The sequence below is a fragment of the Filicampus tigris genome, chromosome 8 (assembly GCF_054856515.1).
Source record: "Filicampus tigris isolate MCC_2025a chromosome 8, RoL_Ftig_1.0, whole genome shotgun sequence".
In the NCBI taxonomy this organism is placed as follows: domain Eukaryota; kingdom Metazoa; phylum Chordata; class Actinopteri; order Syngnathiformes; family Syngnathidae; genus Filicampus; species Filicampus tigris.
In genome coordinates, this window is record NC_141224.1 from 11430467 (window position 1) to 11449191 (window position 18725).

The 18725-nt window shown below is 40.2% G+C and overlaps 1 protein-coding gene and 1 long non-coding RNA gene across 4 annotated transcripts in view; one reads left to right on the plus strand and one right to left on the minus strand.

Moving 5' to 3' along the window:
* The window catches only part of LOC147143690 (uncharacterized), a 141801-nt gene that overhangs the window by 37987 nt on the left and 85089 nt on the right, over positions 1-18725 (minus strand). For 2 of the 3 annotated variants that reach the window (XR_015087817.1, XR_015087818.1), the window contains one exon: positions 15811-16424. The exons of the other annotated variant lie outside the window; for it this stretch is intronic. This is a non-coding gene — a long non-coding RNA (uncharacterized LOC147143690). Of the gene's footprint in view, positions 1-15810; positions 16425-18725 lie in introns of those variants that run through there. 3 annotated transcript variants of the gene reach the window in all.
* On the plus strand, positions 1425-16768 carry LOC147143691 (transcriptional repressor scratch 1-like). The gene is made up of 3 exons (XM_086037722.1): positions 1425-1543; positions 5484-6138; positions 12759-16768. Exons 2-3 carry the CDS (start codon positions 6024-6026, stop codon positions 13484-13486), a joined length of 843 nt encoding a protein of 280 aa, XP_085893848.1. The 5' UTR covers positions 1425-1543; positions 5484-6023; the 3' UTR covers positions 13487-16768.

The following is an 18725-nucleotide window of genomic DNA, read 5'->3' on the forward strand; positions in this document are numbered from 1 at the left end:
TGGCACACATGTATGTGCAAACGTGTGCAACGTGCACAACCATGACTGTGGATGGTATGATAAACAATGACTTCTCATCCGTATTGTTCGCTTGCTATGGAGTGAAAATAATGGATAAATATTGATAGAACTGGCATTGTCTGTAAGAATCAAACAATCTATTCTAAAGACAGATTCTTATAAAAAATTGTATTTAGACATGACTCCTGATCATCCCTGGCTACCACGTAGCTTTGCCACTGATATTGATTGGCTACTCTCTCTAAATTGTGGGCTTTTGGGGAAAAATGGCGGAGAATAACAGTTAAATAGCACTGCCTCTGCCCCAAAACACGCCGACCCACCGAGCATTTGTCCTCTGTGCTAAATGGCCAGTCCAGCCCTGCCTGAGGTGTTTCACAAGATTTGCTGCTGCCACAATTCATTTGAGCTCCGCCATAATGCTATTATTGTCCAGAGATGGAAACGGACTGACTAAGCAATGTAGCATGCCGCTGCACTTGCACATTACTCTGTTACCCAAGAAAAAGTCGTTTCCAGAAAAAAAAAAACCACATATCATTTAGACAATATCTCAAAAGTTGAGCTACTTTCCATCGTGTACATTAGTACAAATAATTGTATTAAAGTATTAAATAGATATTTTGATTTGAGAATCGATTTTAGAGTATCTGGTCAGTGGCGGCTTGTCAATAGAGGGCGCTCGGGCGCCACCCTCTATTGAAATGCTCACCTTGATGCCAGAGCAGCTGCACACCAAAATATTTCAGCTCAAGGTCTTTTATCAAATCATCATCATTTTGCTGTGCTAACGTACGCTACATTCTGGTTCACCAGTACAGCGCGAGTCATCAAAACGACAAAGAAACAGGCCACATTTCTCCCCTAGACCAGCATTTTTGTATTGTGTGTGTTTGTGTCTGCGTGTTTGTCTGCATGTGTGTGTGTGTGTGTGCATCTCACTTTATGTGTGTTGTTGTTGTGCCTGATGAGAAGAACTGCTCAGCAATATTTAGCATTGCTGCAGAGCCGTGCAGCTTTAGCACGGAACACCATGAGGCTCACTCCACAAAAGAGTAAAAAAAGGAGGGAGAACAGAATCACATATTTGGGTTTTTATTAACGAACACAATCCATAAAAACAATATCAGAGATCATATAGAAAAAGACTGAACGCCAGAGGGGGAATAAAACTTGAATTACTAATTCTATGAGCATTCTAATGACATCTATGACATGTGATTTACTTTGTGTTTTGTCAATGCCTGTTTGTTTTTGCATGACGATACCACATAAGCTGTTAAAAACAATGGGCGTCGTTAGGTTGTGTCAAAGCTAGCCTGCAGCAGCTGTTGTGCTGTCATATAAACCATACGCTTCATTCAAACCCTTAGCCACCTACACACACACACACGCTCACGCATACACAGACCAGCTGGACAGCGGCTGTACAGCACACAACACATGTGGAGGGATCCATCATGGGTAACCTCCAAAGAGCGCCGAGAACATCCTCCGCTCACACGTACTTCTAATCATTAACGTAACCCAGCGTTAACTATTTATCGGCTGTCTCTCCTCGCTTTTCTCAGGATAAATAAGACATTGTTGGAAATGTCAAATGATTGCTCTTACTCTCTTGCTCTCAAACTGAAATGTACGTCATGACAAACTAAAGTTTAAATTGTTTGAGAGCACTAATATATAACAAAGATTGTTTCCAGCAAATTTTCGGGAAGAAAGTATGCGGCTCTATTTCCTTAGACAAACAACATAATAGATTTACTCACATGTGTTTAGTTATTTGACTGTACTGTATGTAGTAGATATACTGTAAGTGTGTACAGCATATATGTATGTTTGTGCTCATGTAACCTCGAATGATGAAATATGTTGCTAATGTTGTAAATTATTCTAGTCAGCTGACAGGTGATTTAGAAGTGTGTGCATGGGGGTGTGCGTGCGTGTGTGTGTGTGTGCGTGTTTAATTGGACCTCCCTGAGCTAGTCTCCAGGTGATGAACCTCATCTGCTCTTTCTCTGATTAAGGACAACAGATGGACTGGTAGCAACACACACACAGGCACACAAACATGCACAAACACAGACGAGCTAAAGGTGGTTAAATTCAATGAACCCCCCCCAAAAAAGAAGTTTGATTTAGTTGTGTTTTGACAGCCTGGTTAAATGGTTGGCACGTCTGTGTTAAAGTTCTGAGATTCGGGTTCAAATCTCAGTTCTGGCCTTCTTTTGTGGAGTGTGCATGTTCTGCCTGTGTTTGTGTTTCACATGTTTTTTTTCCCCCCATGTCATGTGACCTCAAACTTACTTGAACGTTGAATCTGTACAGCGCGAAGCCCATTGTGGACTTCGGTGATTAACCAGTTCATTCTGCCTTTTCTTTGGCTTTCAATGCATTTTGGGGGAATATCTTTTCCAAATCCCAAAACAAGAGCCCACATTACATAGTGTGCTGCTCATATAAACAGTTGAACGATACACCAAAGACATACAACTAATATGGTATTTGAATTTGGCTGTGTAAAGTGTGCAAATTATTTTGGATTTCTCCAATAAGCCGTCAAGCAACTTTTTAAAGTAAAACTACGCAAAATCCGTCTTTGTGTTTGGCTGCACAGTGAGCAGAGGTCAGCTGCTACAGTAAGTAAATACAACTGAGTTAATTTTTTTTTAGTGCGTTATGAAATTCAAATTAATCTCCATAGTTAATGCTTTAATTTTGACAGCCCTAATATATATATATGTATGTATATATATATATATATATATATATATATATATATGTATATATGTATATGTATGTATATATATATATGTATATGTATGTATATATATATATATATGTATATGTATGTATATATATATATATATATGTATATGTATGTATATATGTATATATATATATATGTATATATATATATATATATATATATATATATATATATATATATATATATATATATATATATATATATATATATATATATATATATATATATATATATATATATATATATATATATCTCGGCGGCTATTATTGTCTAATATATATATATATATGTATATATATTAGGGCTGTCAAAATTAAAGCATTTATATATATTATATATATATGTAATTTAAACTCATTCATTTAAACAACAAGACTTGTTGTGTGTCTTAAAATTGTCTGCCTTAAGCAAAGGGGCTGTTATGAAGTGAAAAAAAATGGGTCATATTTCATAGTGACACTCAGAGAGGTGAGGGATGTGACAACTCTAACGTTTTAGCTAAAGTTGGTCCTATGCACCAACTTTCACATTACTGCAAATTCTTCATCTTTAAGTGGTTTCCCTTCAGATCAAAGACGTGCACTGAAATTAATCTAAGCCTTAACAGATGACCACCAACTTTCCTGGCGTGCAATTATGAGCTAGAGTACTGCCTCGTTAAAGCTACAGCAAGATTCATTTTTATTAGACTTTGTTAGATGGATATCACCTAAAACAGGCATTTTTTAAAAATAGTATGCATGCTCTATTATTGTATACACAAGCCCATCAGACCTTGAAGATAAAAAGACAAGGACCTCGACCATACTCATCAACCAACATATGATTATGATGAAATTGAGTGATAGTCGTGGAATGAAATTGAAAACGAAGAAAAGGAGCGAGAGCAGTTCTTTTTTGTTCTTGTCATTGATTCCTCTTTCTTGATGTTGCTGTTGTTACGTAACACGGACACAGAGGCTAGACAGTCTTCATTTTTGCAGAAGTGGCCCCGGATCGCTTTCACAGTTCTCACGTACGCCGCTGAGCAACACTCCTTTTGGTCCACAGTCCACCTCCATTTGCCTTGAGGGGCCACATTCATGCATACTAATGATAATTATGAGGTGCTGCAGCATGATTGCTCATATTTGCCTGGAAAATTGGTGTCGCCATGGATGTAACCAAGGAAAGGAAAGAGCAACTGATACAATGTAGACCATGCAGAGGAGAGCGTTTGCATTTAAATTTGTTTTGAACGCTGGCACGATGTTTCGAGATCACAATTTTGGAAATCGCTCAAGGAAAACATATACAGTGGATTGTGGAATTCAACACTGTAAAGTTTGTAATGGTGATGTACAATTGCACCAGAACATATTGTTTCCAATGGGAAAAATGGTTTCAAAAACAAATAATTGATCCAGGACCTTTGAGTCCAACCTTGTGTGCCTCCCGCATCTGTTACAAAGGTAAGCATTTTCAAGTAAAGAAATCATTTTGATCATATATGTGTATGAGCATAAAGTTACTTTCTGTGAACGAGTGGTAAAAATATCTGCCACACAGTCAAACGGTTCTGGGTTTGAATCTCATCTCAGGCCTTACTCTGTGGAGTTTGCATGTCCTCCCACATTTCAAAAACACGTTATGGTAATTGATCATTCTAAATTGCCAATTGCAAATGGGAATTATTGTTTGTTTTGGTTCTAGTTTAGAATAGTTTTTATTATAGTGATTTGATATTTCATTGTGACTTATTTTTAAAACTTAGTTTTAATTAGTTTTTACAGCAAGTTTGTTAATTTTTTTGTATTAATTTTTGGAAAATGCTGTGTTTTACTTTGAGTATTAGTTTTAATTTTTGTCTGTGTTTTTTTTAACATAAGGAGTATTTGTCGGGAGCAAGATAAAAAAGGGCCACTTAGTATTGTGTAATAAAGTAAAGTAAAATACAATTCTCAAACATCTGTTTGACCTTCCTTCTTCTGTACAGATGTACGACAATACTGAAATAACTACATTTAAAATGAACCCCAGAAGCTCATGCGTGATATTAACTGACCAAAATGAAAATGAAGGAACTTTTCAATACAACTTTCAATTTTAGTTAGTTTTATGAACACAAGATGTAGTTTCAGTTAGATTCCATTTTTTAAACAGCATTTAAAATTGTATTCACTTGTTTATTTTCACTTTGAGTTTAAATTATTTTGTTGGTTTTCATTAACTACAATAACCTTGCGGGTAATTTACCAAAGTCATCTGTGAGAGGCTGCTCACCCACAACCCAAATCAGGACAAGCCTTATGGAAAATGGATGGCTGCTGTAAAAGCTTGGAAATATGAACTTGAATGTGTTTGTAATTGACCTTGACAAAAGCGCATGAACCCTGATTGTAGCTAGATCTCCTGTGGTTAATACAATGGTGATGATACTTAAGTTGTATTTTTTTCCATCACTTCCCCACTTGCCGACTTCTTCCAGACAAAAAAAAATAAATACAGGGAGTGATGAAAGAAAGATAGGAAAAAAGACAAAAAGAAGGTTGGGGGGTTTTAACAGCTTCAATAAATCATCCGGGCCAGTCACCGCTCCCTGGAGAGGAGGGATGGATTAAATTAAGCACTCCTTGGACTCCCTCACTCTCTCTCTCTCTCTCTCTCTCTTTATGTACATCCCTCTCTCTCCCCTCCTCGCTTATAAATGCAGTCAGCTGATCGTCTCAGACGACACAGGCACGGAACAGCTTGCCGCACAAAGCGGGAGAGGAGAGAAGAGAGAGGGAAGCAGCCAAAAGAGAAGAGGAGCTGCGGGGGGGATGCAATGAGCCGACGAGTCGCCGGGCGGACTTGAGGACTACTTCCAACGGAGACCGGGACTGGCGGTTTCCTCGGCAAAGCTTCCGAATTCCACTCTCCACTCCCTCTTTCTCCTCTCCTCTTCTTTCAAGACAAACGCCGATCTATTTATTCTTCACCGCACGTGAGGCTGGCGGCGAGTGGACTTCCGCTTGTCTGCTGCACAGGAAGCTGAGCTGAGGGGAGCTGTCCGGTGCTGAACTTGCTCCTGCGCTGCCAAGGAGGAGCCAGTGGTGGAATTTCTACACACACCCAAAAATAATCTTCCAAAATTCAAGAGCTTCTCAACTATTTAACGAGCTTGCTCCTGGTGGTCACGCTGGCCACGCCGGTCTGCTGTATTTGCGTGTGTGCGGACTCGTGTGCCTGAGTGTGTGTGTGTTGCACCACCATGCCGAGGTCTTTCCTGGTGAAAAAGGTGAAACTGGATGATTTCTCCACCGCGGATGATTTGGAGAGCGCCTACCGGCCCAGGACGGAGCTCAGCCTGCGGCTACATGACAAAGGTAGGTCGGGCTCAGTTTGAACAGGTGTGTGGCTGTTGTTGGTCCACTAAATGTGCACTGCAACCACTGCCCATGCTGGAATGTGCTGAGGATGCATTTGCTGATTCACAAGCAACTCAACTGTTTTTTTGTTATTGCTGTTTTTAAATTTGCCCAAAACTTCACCTCTGCATTTAACCCATTACAGTAGTCAACATACTGGAGCTGTAAATGGAGTTTTCCATTTGGAGGGTACAGCAGCCTTGCTCATGGTCCAGACTGGGGAATTGAACCTTTTTAAATTTCTTAACCACTCATTTGGCCACCACTGTCCCATACGCACTCTCTCTGCTGAGCTATTTGAAAGTGGATGTTAGCAAGAAGGTCGCATGAACTCAATCCATCCCATGTTTTATTGATTTTAGCTCATAGTCAACAGCCCGCCTCCCCAACGCACGTCTTTCTACACAGGCTAAGTAAGGTTAAAGGAAATAAACAGGGAACAGGTGGCCACAAACAACAAAACGCAACAAAACCTTTCAACTTTGGACTTCATGGGTTATTGATAGAAAAAAAAAAAAGACACTCAACAGGATTCTGGCAGTGATATTTCGGATGGTGATGTGATTTGATGATGTGGTTATAAAGCGGTGAATGCGAGCTATACGGTAGAAACTATAAAGTCAAATACCTCTGAGCTTGTACAATTTGGAATTGCACATTTTTGGTCAAAATATGCAGCTTAATATGTTTTGAAACATTGTTGTGCATGACGTCACACAAGACCTAAGCATATCACGCAGGAGATTCATTTTAGTGAGCAGCAAAGGATTAAATGTACTTATTCTGAAAGGAAGAGCTGGCTCAAGGGGGGTTAAGAGAAGACGAATGGAAGAAGTGATGACGAATAGAATACACCGTTTATTACTCGTTATCAAAGATACTCTAGAGTGTTTTGTTGTTTGCACTTCTTACAGTGGTTAACATCTTTTAATTAAGATTATTTACGACACACCTCACTTTTATGCCTTGGTTATTTAACACCAAGTGCTGGTATTATCATCATCGTAACATTTTAAGAACAGTGGTTAACCCCCCTGTTACCTTCCAATTTATTAACATCTTTTGTCCTTGGGCAATATCAACCTCCACAAGTGTTTACGTGCCAGATACTGTGTTTGTTTGCTGATTATGTAAATACCCTATAAATAAATCAACTCAACTCTCAAACACTGCCCCGCCCCCCCACCCCCCCCCCACCCCCCTTGCACCCGTACATCTAGAATACCTGTTACGCAACAATCGAGAAATATGCAGATCACACTCCATGCGTGCCCTGGGACTGACCGACGACCAGTCCAGAGTGCAATCCGACTTTCAGCCAGAGTCACTTGGGATAGGCTCCAGCTACACGAAAATAGAAAATGGATGTATGGATATATTTAGTCTTTTAATGTTTTCATATTATTTCAAAGTACATATGTATGGAACCTAAACATGTGGAATTAAAATGATCTCTGTTAGCAATCGTAGTAATAAAAGTAAGTATTAGGATAAAAAGGCTTTCTGTTGTCCAGAAAAGTAATGCTTGGGACCAGGGGAAGGAAAACACAAGAAGCGAGAATGATTTTAACTCATTTTCACACCTGTATTACCATTAATACGGTGAAAATGTTACTTAAAACATTTCCAATACAGTTAATGAAAGTTTTATGATGCAGATAGCTTGAACCAGGAAGGAATTTCTTTTTTTCCCCACCATGCGAAAAATTATATTTGACAGTCCACTATGATTGACACTCTATGCTTACATGACTTGGAATTAGTACATGATAAATATGATTTGATGATGTGAAAAAAAACCCACCCGTCCCTGGCCTCATTTGTGTCTTTAATTTGATGTACATGAAACCACCATGTCTGAATAAAAACAACCAATCAGAAACAGAAGGTGTGACTTGCGATGTGTCAGACATTTTTTGCACACTCGCGGGCACACACCTTGAATTTCCCTCTAAGCAATTTCTTGTCTTAAGTAATTTACAATGAATGCATTACGCCTCCTATAAGTAAGCGCTCTAAGATTATCACACAGAATGATCAATTGACTCAACAAGTTTGATTGGTGATGATTGTGTTGGAGTCACAGTTAAATGCAGATAATGTTATTTACGCTTGTAGTCTTTAGTCCACCTCACTGCTGTACATCCTCGAGCAGCAGCGTGACTCATTGTTGTGCGTTGTGAACTTCAATACACCCTTGAACAGACGTCTCCGTGCTTCCTCTCCCTGCCTCCACCCCGGCGCCACTGACACGTTGTTGCATCAGCGTGTGCTTCCCGTGCCTGACCCTCACTTGTGTTTGCGCGTCGGAGAAGATAGAAAAAAAAATCTGTCAGTGGCGTATTCATCATGTCGAGACTAACAAGCCCTGTGTGGCTTCACACGCGACCCGCAGTCTCCCGCTACCTTTTTCTAGTTCTTCCCCCTTCCCTCCATCCTCAAAAGCTTGACGTGGCCATAACGCTCACTGCAGTGCAGGAGTTAGCCCGGCCGAGGCGCCGCGCGTTAGCAGCAACTTTCTGCTCGGATGAAGCAGAGTTGGGAATAATTGATATCCCACTTGTGTCGCTTTGTGTGTAATGGGACTGCTCGGATTTGGAGGGGCGCCCTGTGGATAGGAACTAGTCGTGAAGAGGTTGTCTCTTCAGCTGAATAACAGCGACACGAAACTAACACGACTTCATGCTGAGTATAAACACTAAACTCAAAACAAAATACTTTAAAATTATGAGCAATATTTATTTTAGTGCAAACAGTTTAGGCCGAAACTACCTGATGGTTGTTTTAGCCCTTTATACTGTAGTATTTGGTATTTAGTTTGTGTAGTCACTGTGGGGAAGTGGAATTCATTGTTAACTGGAAAATTATACTATACTGATGCATCATTGACTACACGGTGGCGAATGAGATTTGCAGGTGTGTCTGGAGAGGTTGTAGGTTCAAATCTCAGCTCCCACCTGCCTGTTTGTTTTCTGCAGGTACTCAGACTATTTTTGCATTCCAAAAACATGCAAGTTAGGTGAATTTCAGACTCTAAATTGTCCATAGGTGTGAATGCGAGTGGAAATGATTCTTTGTGTATGTGTGCCCTGTGATTGACCATTCTAGGGTTTACCCTACTTTACACCCAAAGGTATAGGGCTCGACCGAAATTGATTTTTTTAGGCCAATGTCGAGTCCGATAGTTGGCAAAATAAACAGCCGATGAATATTTAATCGGCCGATTAATTAAAAAAAAAAATACTGTACATATAATGAATAAAATAATGTTCCTTAACACTTACAACAATAACGCTATGAATTACAGGAATAACATTTGACTATTTTATATTACTTTATCCTTTAGTATTTTTTTAACCGTAAAATAGAGAGAAAAATCTGGAAAAATTGTCAGATTTATTGGAAGGATGTTTGAACGTAATTATCTTTGTCTTATGTTGTCAAGTGTTAATGCCCTAAAAAAAAAAAATCAGCTGATTTTTGCCATTTTTAAAAGACCCAATACCGGCCGATTAAATTGTCCAGCCGATACATCGGTCAGGCCCTACTCAAAAGTCAGCAACAGTTTACAGACAAACCTAAACAGGATAAATGGTAGAAAATAAATGGTTAACTTTTTACAATAGTTATTTTGACATACTAAAATAAAGCTAATATTAGGACAAATAGACATCTTGGGGAGAATTATTTTGGTGAGCTAGAGGGGAGGTTATAATCAATAAATCGTAATTTAAGAGCTTTTTAAGTAGGTTATTGCAATATTCTAACAAAGAGGCACAGAATTAACTTCTAAAAGAACCACTCAAATGGTGAATCTAAACCCACAGTCAAATTATGATGTAGAACTGTACTGAGCTGTGTCTAATATTTTCATTACCTCAATTAGTTAGATGAGCAAATTAAGAACAGCTTTCTTTATTAGACAGTAGAATGCTACTCAACTGCAATAATAAACATTATTGTTCCATTTACAGCTCTCAGACGGTGTAAATCAAAAGTGAACATTCTTATCTTTGTAAAAAGAAAAAGTTCAAAACAACTCCTGTGTTAGAGCTCAACGAGTTCTGCAAGTGATCGCAATGTTTCGGCCTATGCTGGCTTCTAGACGCTTAATTGTACTTTTATACGTGTAGAAAGTCAAGCCAAAGCCCTGAAAACATGACAGGACAATTCGTGGCTTTAAACAGACATTAGGGGAGAGAACTTTCAAGACCCAGAGGAGGTATATTCAGGTGTTAAATTATATCTAAGGATTCAGTCGTGTTTTGTTTTCCTACTCCATTCCCTAGAGGGTTTTCAGTTTTTGTTAGAATCTACTAATGTAGTCAGAATGTCTTGCTATAGTGCTGATGGTGGGTGTATGCTTTGCTATCACACCCATATAAGATACAGTTATCTCCTTTGCTGCTGTCCAAGTTTGCTAACATGTCATCCGACAGCAAACATGTTTATGATCCATTGGACTATTTCGTGTGAAACAGTCACACTTTATACACACCTACTATGTAAATACATGCATACATTCAGTATATACACGCTCACGCGCCCACTTTCACCCTCAAGTAGTACATCCATGAGTATTTAAAATATGCAATGTTCAAGTCCTACTGGTGGGTAGAAAGTTGATAATGACTATGACAACCACACAGGTTAAGTGCACAGTCATCAATCCATGCTGTACATTTAATGTTTCATAGAGTATATTGAAGTGGACATGAATGTCTGTGTCTCACCATGGACATGATGTGTTATTTGAATAATGGCTCCTAATGAAGAGCAGGTAGCAATGGCTAACAAATCTGCGCAAGCTCCGCCACAATAACAATATTTCCACAAAGCAGACAAGCCATCAGAGCACTCAGTCATTCCTAGTTTAATGGCTCCAGATTTGGAACTGCATGTATCAATCTGACTCAGTTCAGTGGAAATCATCATCTGCTTAAAACCAAGCAGTCACTATCTAAGGTTGACGGTGCAAGGTTTATGACAACAAATGCTCATTATCCACTGCTTGGCTTAATCTTAGCTCTTTTGATTTAAGTTTAGGGAGGTTGGTTTTCCACTTGAATAAAATATGTAAGAAAACTGCGCTTGTATCAAATGCATTAGCGTGAACGATACTAACAAATAACAACATTGGATGTGGCATGTGGCAGTTGGCTCCGATGAGGGGATTGATTCTATTCGAGAGGAGACTGTCAAGAGCAAAAAAAAAAAAAAAAAAAAACCGGACTGATGCAGCAAAATGGAGACTGCTCAGTACAACATCCTACAATCACTAATCTGTTAGTGTCCAGAAGTGGTGAACATAAATTTGCCAACCTTTAATGAGCCAAGGCTGATATTTAACATTATAAAAATCCCACAGCACATCAACAAAAATGACACAAAGTGTATCAGTACCGCAATCTTCATAATCGTGTCACAATATACTCATAAATGTACACTTCTCACAATGAAATCTGGTCCTGTTTAGTTCATAGCTATTATTTTGTTGTAGGAATGACAATCGGTGGATACACAGGTTAATTGTACCTTCTGCTCTCTAGTGGAGGAGCATTAAATTGTTCTCACTATCATTGACTGGATGAACAAAAATATATTATTTTTAGGAAAAGAACAAAAAAAGAATCTGACCAATCAAATAGGGTCTTTGCAGTTTTTCACTTTTGCCATATTTATAAAAACAATGACAGTTCTGACTTGACATTAATAATTGATAAATCTGCAAATTGGCTGGCAACCAATTAGGGGTGTACCCCGGCTACTGCCCGAAGACAGCTGGGATAGGCTCCAGTCGTGAGGGACAAGCATCTTGGATAATGGATGGATAATGATAAATACGATTTGTGAAATAAAATTTGCTCTCCGGCACCATATTGTATTTGATATGCTAGAAACCACCAAGCCAGAGGAAAAACAAGCACAGACAGAAAGCATGATTTATGAGATGTCGTTCATTTGTACTGCACTTGCGGGTACACCCTAGGAAAAGAATCTTATTCCTAATGCAGTGTTCTAAAACACTAGGGGCCCTATTTCGCTGGACTGCTGCCCGTGCGCTTGGTATAAAAACAGACATAAATCTAGTCTACGGTGTTTGGGGCCATTTTGCACTTCTCTGGGTGTTCTTGTGCACGGAGCTGCCCCTCCCCGATTCATCAGAAAATTTGGTGCACTTGGTGTAAAAACGGGTGTATCTCGAGTTTCATGCCGGGGCTATTGTCTACTTCAGTGTGTTTTTGAATTTGGTAGATGCGCTAAGCCTCACTGGGCGCTCCTGCTGCACCCCCTGACACCTCTGCAAATTTGGTTACAAAAAGTCGACTGGATTTTAGACTACCTAAAGGAAACCTGGCTGACCAGATACTACAAATTGTGCCACTGGAAAAGCACCAATAGAAAGTCTTACCGGGGCCTAAAAAAAAACGCACTTTTCTTGTCTTTTCTGTATAGCAACGTTTTCATCATATCAAAAAGTCCAAATCGTCATCAAGTAGACTCAGAAAGCTGTCATCAGGCATGAGACAAAACAAAGTACAAAGTCTAAAGCGCATTGTTTTCTTGTTGCCTGACAGCTGGCTACATCAGCGACTACATCAGCCCGTCAGTGTACGATGGCGAGAGCGACGGCGGGATCAAGGTGCCGTCGCCGGACCCCCTCTACGACGGCATCCACAGTGACTACGGAGCGCCGGACTCGGAGTCTCCCGACAGCCCGGGCTCCGAGCTCACCGACGGCTACATCAACGGCGACGCGGCGGTCAGCGACGGCTACTCGGTGGACGCCTTTTACATCACGGACGGCCGCTCGAGGAGGAAAGCCATGGGCAGCCCCCGCAGCATCCAGAGGCACACGTGCAACGAGTGCGGCAAGACCTACGCCACCTCGTCCAACCTGAGCCGACACAAACAGACGCACCGCTCGCTGGACAGCAAGCTGGCCAAAAAATGTCCCACCTGCGGCAAGGTGTACGTGTCCATGCCCGCCATGGCCATGCACCTGCTCACGCACGACCTCAAACACAAGTGCGACGTGTGCGGCAAAGCCTTCAGCCGGCCGTGGCTCTTGCAGGGCCACATGCGCTCGCACACGGGCGAGAAGCCCTTCGGCTGCGCCCACTGCGGGAAAGCCTTCGCGGACCGCTCGAACCTGCGCGCTCACATGCAGACGCACTCGGCCTTCAAGCACTTCAAGTGCAAACGCTGCAACAAGACCTTCGCGCTCAAGAGTTACCTGAACAAGCACTACGAGTCGGCCTGCTTCAAAGGCCCCTTCTCTCCACTCGGGCCCCTGGATGCATGACCCTCCCAACGGCTTGCAAAAAAACAAAATTGCCATTATCCCTACAAACGGACACAAACCATCAATGTTGTGTTCTGACCTGGCTTTTTCTCTCCCTTGCTCACATTCTGCACCTCGCTTTCCCCTGCAGCCCATTAATGGTGATGACGATAGCACAATTTTTCTCCTCGCGATGAAGGATTGAACTGTTTTACGCATGCACTTCCCGACAAAAAAACAAACAAACTGTTCTTCCTGTTCTGGATAGAGACGATAATAACAAAAACACGGCTTCTATCCGGCATGGAGACGCAGTTCAGACTTTGACAAGGATGACGATAGCAACAGCAAGCTAACGGCTGCTGGCTTCCTATCTGCACTACCATGCGTAGAAAGAGGTTTTTTCTTTTGCTTTTGGAGGAATTATAGTAATAGGAGGAATTATAGTAATAATTATAGTAATAATAATGATAATAACGCTAATGTTCTTCTGCACCAAGTGACCATATTCTCTCCACTACTGAGGTAGAAAAAAACCCCTATTTATTTATTAATTTATCTATCTATCTATTTATTTATTTATTTATTTATTTATTGTTTACTTATTTGTCATATATTTTTTATGTTGCACTTTACTTTTTATTTACTTTCTATTTCTACCACAACAGGCCAAAGCATATGCCACTTTTTAAGTGCTATTTTTTTTTAATTCTACTTTTTTTTAATAAAGGTTATTTGCATGCAAAAAAAATATAATCTATGCCAACATCATATAAAGCTTTTTCTTCTTTTTAAAAAAAAAAAAAATCTTTTTTTTTTTTTTTGCTGAAATTTAATAGACGAGGGCAATATTTTTCTCTTGGAGCCTCCATAGACTTTTTTCAAAGCAATAATCACACTAATGCATGGTATTTTATGATGAACTTACGAAGTATTACCTACTACTGTATAGCAGTTTTAAAAATCAGGTATGTTTTACTTCACCTATAGTTATAAACAGAAAAAGACAAATATTGCAGACATCAGGGAACATGCCAATATAGTGTTAGCGAAACAAAAAGAAACAAAAAGTCTTTCCTCTCTCGTTATGCACTGCCTGCCTCTTAGTGAGTAGAACTAATGTAGGATTTGGGGGGAAAGAAGCTGGGATCAGCGGCTTGCTGGATTTCTTGCCTGTTGTTCCTTCAGTCCTGGACAAATAAACGCGTTTAACACAACCTCTTCAAAAATTCAAACCGAGGTACGGACTGCAGTCGAGCGGCGACGTGCAGGTGCATTCAAGTTTTCAAGTGTTCAACTTGAAATGCAATGCATTATTCAAGCGCACATAAAGTGTGCATTCTTAGACCGCGGAAAAAAGCGTGCACTTATGGCTGGATGGCCTGGCACCTTCACAGCTACAACCCCACCCCCCGCCCCCACATACTGTACATTAGTCCCGCTTATTCTGCAGCAGGCACCATTCATTCCTTCTGAGCCAACCAACAGGATTAACCCGCAAGTCATATAAGGGCCCAGAACAATACATGGTGAGAGTGTTGATCCATACGGCTGATAGCAGTGCGGCTGAGCCCAGCTCTCTAAGCCCCCCAAAAACATCCGCTGTAGATTCCTGGAGCTTCCCTGGAGACACTCGCAGGACACGCACAACTGCGCAAAAAACATTTGTGCTCGGTAATGACGATTGGTGTTACGTAACCTCGCAAAGACGCGCACGCACACGCACTCGGAGCGACCCGGAGAGAACATCTGCGCTGTCTGATTAAACTCCACACCCCAGTCAAGCTTCCAACAATTGGAAATAATAGGTTTAATATGAACAAGTGATTCTTTTAAAAAGGACTTGTGATAATTGCAGCAGTTCCTCAGGCGTGCGTAACCTTCATTTAATCACACTTTCAGATGAAGATCCCAAGTTTAATCAGGAGATTATTCAATTAGTGATTTGCCTTTCACTACGCATTACTTTAGGGTTATGAGGATGAAAAACAGAGTTTGCACTTAACATGCACTTACGCCCTACTTTTACCTTCATCTCAGATATAAACTAACAGCTCTTGTATGAAGACAAACACTTCTGAGAATGTTGTGAAGGCAGCAATTTTGTAGAAAGGTGTTATGTTGCAGCCGCCGATCTAATCTTGAGCTCTTTGAAAAATGACTCGCAATGGCAGAAGTATTTTTATACAGGAATTAAAAAAAAAAAACAAAGAAGTAAAAGCAAAGTAAAACACAAAAAGAATAAAAGAACAAAATCCACAGAGATGAAGATAACGTGTGAATATTTGTCGACTGTGAAATCGATGCAATACCATAAATGATCTTAATAGCAGATAAAAAGCCAGAGAATTATGTGAAGAACATGCAGAGGAATAATTAGAATGGAACACAGCGGAACGCAGACCACCACCAAGTGGATACAATCCTCACTCTGTCTCGTTTGATTGGACAAAATAATCTTAGAGATATTGTGCCACTCCAGTCCTGTAGGTGGCGGTCATGAGTGTCACAAGAATAAACAAACAATGATGACGATTGAGATCCTACAAAAGCACAGAAAATGTTCAACAGGATTTTCCATTTGAAATGTATCCAAAAATATTATCCGGCCATACATTTACGCTTGTTCTCATCTGAGTTGTGGGTGAGCTGACTGAGCAAGAGGCCAGATGCCAAACCCAACCGCTGCTCCAAAATTGCACAAATGAACTGTTTAACGCTAAATCTCCACAGTCGAGTACTACACAATTTGTCTTTGCACGATTCCAGCAAATTAACTTCAATCATGCGCAATGTGTTTCAAAACAAACCTCTGAATTCTCTCGGCAGGGTCTTTACGAGCAATAATCCTTCGACCTGCGGTGTTTGATCACGATTACAGCGTTGGTTGCAGTTGTGTGTCTCCACGTGAGCTCCAGATCTTTTGCTCTCCAAGCACTTCCATTCAAATCATGTCCACCTTCAAAGAAAGTAGCACAATGAAACTAACTAGAATTCAGGTAGAGAAGAATTGAAAACTTGTACTAGCTTGACCTCTCTTCTTTTTTTTTCTTTTTTGTATTTCCAAACTGAAGGGCGCTACGTTGGCCAAACTAATCACTTGTTGGACAGGGGGTTTGTAAAAGGACGGAGGCGTTTTTAACCGCTGTACAGTGATATCTGACACACTTAATCTCAGGAGATTCCGGGCTCTCGGGTGCAGAGGGAGGATCTCCTGGGTCTTTTGAGCCAGTATTTAGACAATGTAAGCACAATGAACACAAAGCATTTTGTGGCACTTCATAATAAAGAACTATCTTAACCAACAAAGATGCTTTGCTGTCTTATTTTTCTAAAGTGAGTGGGCAAATAACCTTTTGAAATAGCTTTTCGTTCTCTTTAAACCGCATAAGCACATTTAAATGAATTCATGTTTGAGTGCCGTCTTGTGTTTACATATAGAAGATCCCTCTTTCTGGACACATCTCTATACAGTAATATTAGCAGAGCTAATATTGTATGTTTAAAGCGATACCGAGAGATAGTGAAGAGGGCACAGTGGGCTCATTAGCACTCTTAAGGCTGCAAGCTGCCCGCCGGTAATGGGCTGCTTTTCTTTGCTTAAACAAACACTGCAGTTTCCTAAATCAATATGTGGACATTTAGCGGTGGTTAGCTAGAGTGACGCAGAGTCCCCTTTCACTTTCAAGTCTATTTTCTTTTCGGTTAGCTCAGTTGAACGCTTGACCTTCACCCATTCATCTGCTAAAAAGGGAGGAAACTTGAAAATGAATGCTATAGTATGTTCTTAAGCTGTGTGTGTGTGTGTGTGTGTTTTTCTTTTTTTAAATCATTGATGACTGTTATTGTAGTGTCACATTGTTGGAAGGAAAGGGGTCAATGTGACCTTTTCACATGATCTATTTGTATCTAATTTGTTTAATATATACAATTCCCCCAAAAATGAGATATTCAGCTTTTTGGTCAAACTCAAGGATGAACCTCAAATGCACCATAAATTTTACAGGTGAACTTAATTTGACCTTCTATAAACCTCTAAATGCCCAAGTCCAGCTGTTCAACATTAGTATTTTTTGCACAAGTTGGTGAAGAAGGCTGTTTCAGTAGCAATTATAATCGAACCTGGACATTTATTGGTTGCTATTATTATGCATTATGGCTAGAGCGAGGCTACATTCAAATCATGCCAGCAGCTTCAAGCCTGCAAACTTTGCAAACCTTAAACGATGGGAAGCTGATCATCATGCACACTACGGCACAACTTAACTGAGCGACTCAAAGTGCAACTGCACAAACAGAGGTAAGGTGCAAAACAATTGATTTGAAACTTTTGTCAACAGTTGGGCAATTTGTGCTAGATCACTCAAGCATGAAAGTGTGAATGTATTGTTTTCACCACTGTCATTTTGGTTGTGTTGGTTTTAGAGTTATTTTCCCATTGCACTTTTGGTGAAAATCAGAAACAAATCATTTTCTCTTGTTGTGATTTGATCTGAATTAAAACCTCAACACCCAATCTCCCCATAATGCCAATGCTACAGACGCATTCCTACGATATCACAACTGCAACATCATATCAACTGCAACTTCAGCTAGCTATTTTGCACTTTTTGCAATTTCACATTAATGCCATTCACTCCCGCCCCGAAGTTTGTACAGTCCAGTGTTGAGAAGACTCGACATTGAGCACACGGTCAACGGCAGCTTCATTGAGTAGAGTTGACAGCACCTCACATCTGTTGCAGGTGTTCTACACTTGTGGTACTCGGCTTTTGGTGTTCAGAGTGAAATCTTATTTGAGATTAATCAAAGCGCCTTCCCAATATGTTCTTGCCATTTGTTTCCCTCCCTTGCCACTGTGTATTGAATTTTAATGAATGCACTTTTATGTATTTTAAACTGATGTAACAGTGTGCCCCAAAAAAGGTGTTTTGTTATCCTTTGTGTTGATGCAGACCGCAGTCTTTCCACCACATTCCTTCCTGTTGGTTGCAGGAAATTAAGTAATCTTGTTGCTTTGTGCTCTGTTGATTTTCGTGGGTTTTTCATTATACTTATTATTTACCAAAGCCTGACCCTGAGGGCTGCAGGACTTTCTTTTCCTGACATAATGATCCAACGTGGCTGTTTTTCTTTCCTAAAGAAAACAAATAAGACCCTCTGTTGTTGCTGCTGTCAACACGTGTAGTATTTGATGCTAAAAACAATCTCCGCTATCTATAGGAGCTGAGCTGCTTCAAAAAGACACAATGCAGCAGCA

Coding starts and splice junctions, on each gene's coding strand:
- LOC147143691 (XM_086037722.1), top strand. CDS start 6,024: ATGCCGAGGTCTTTCCTGGTGAAAAAGGTGAAACTGGATGATTTCTCC. Junction 6,139..12,758: donor CCTGCGGCTACATGACAAAG/GTAGGTCGGGCT, acceptor GTTGCCTGACAG/CTGGCTACATCAGCGACTAC.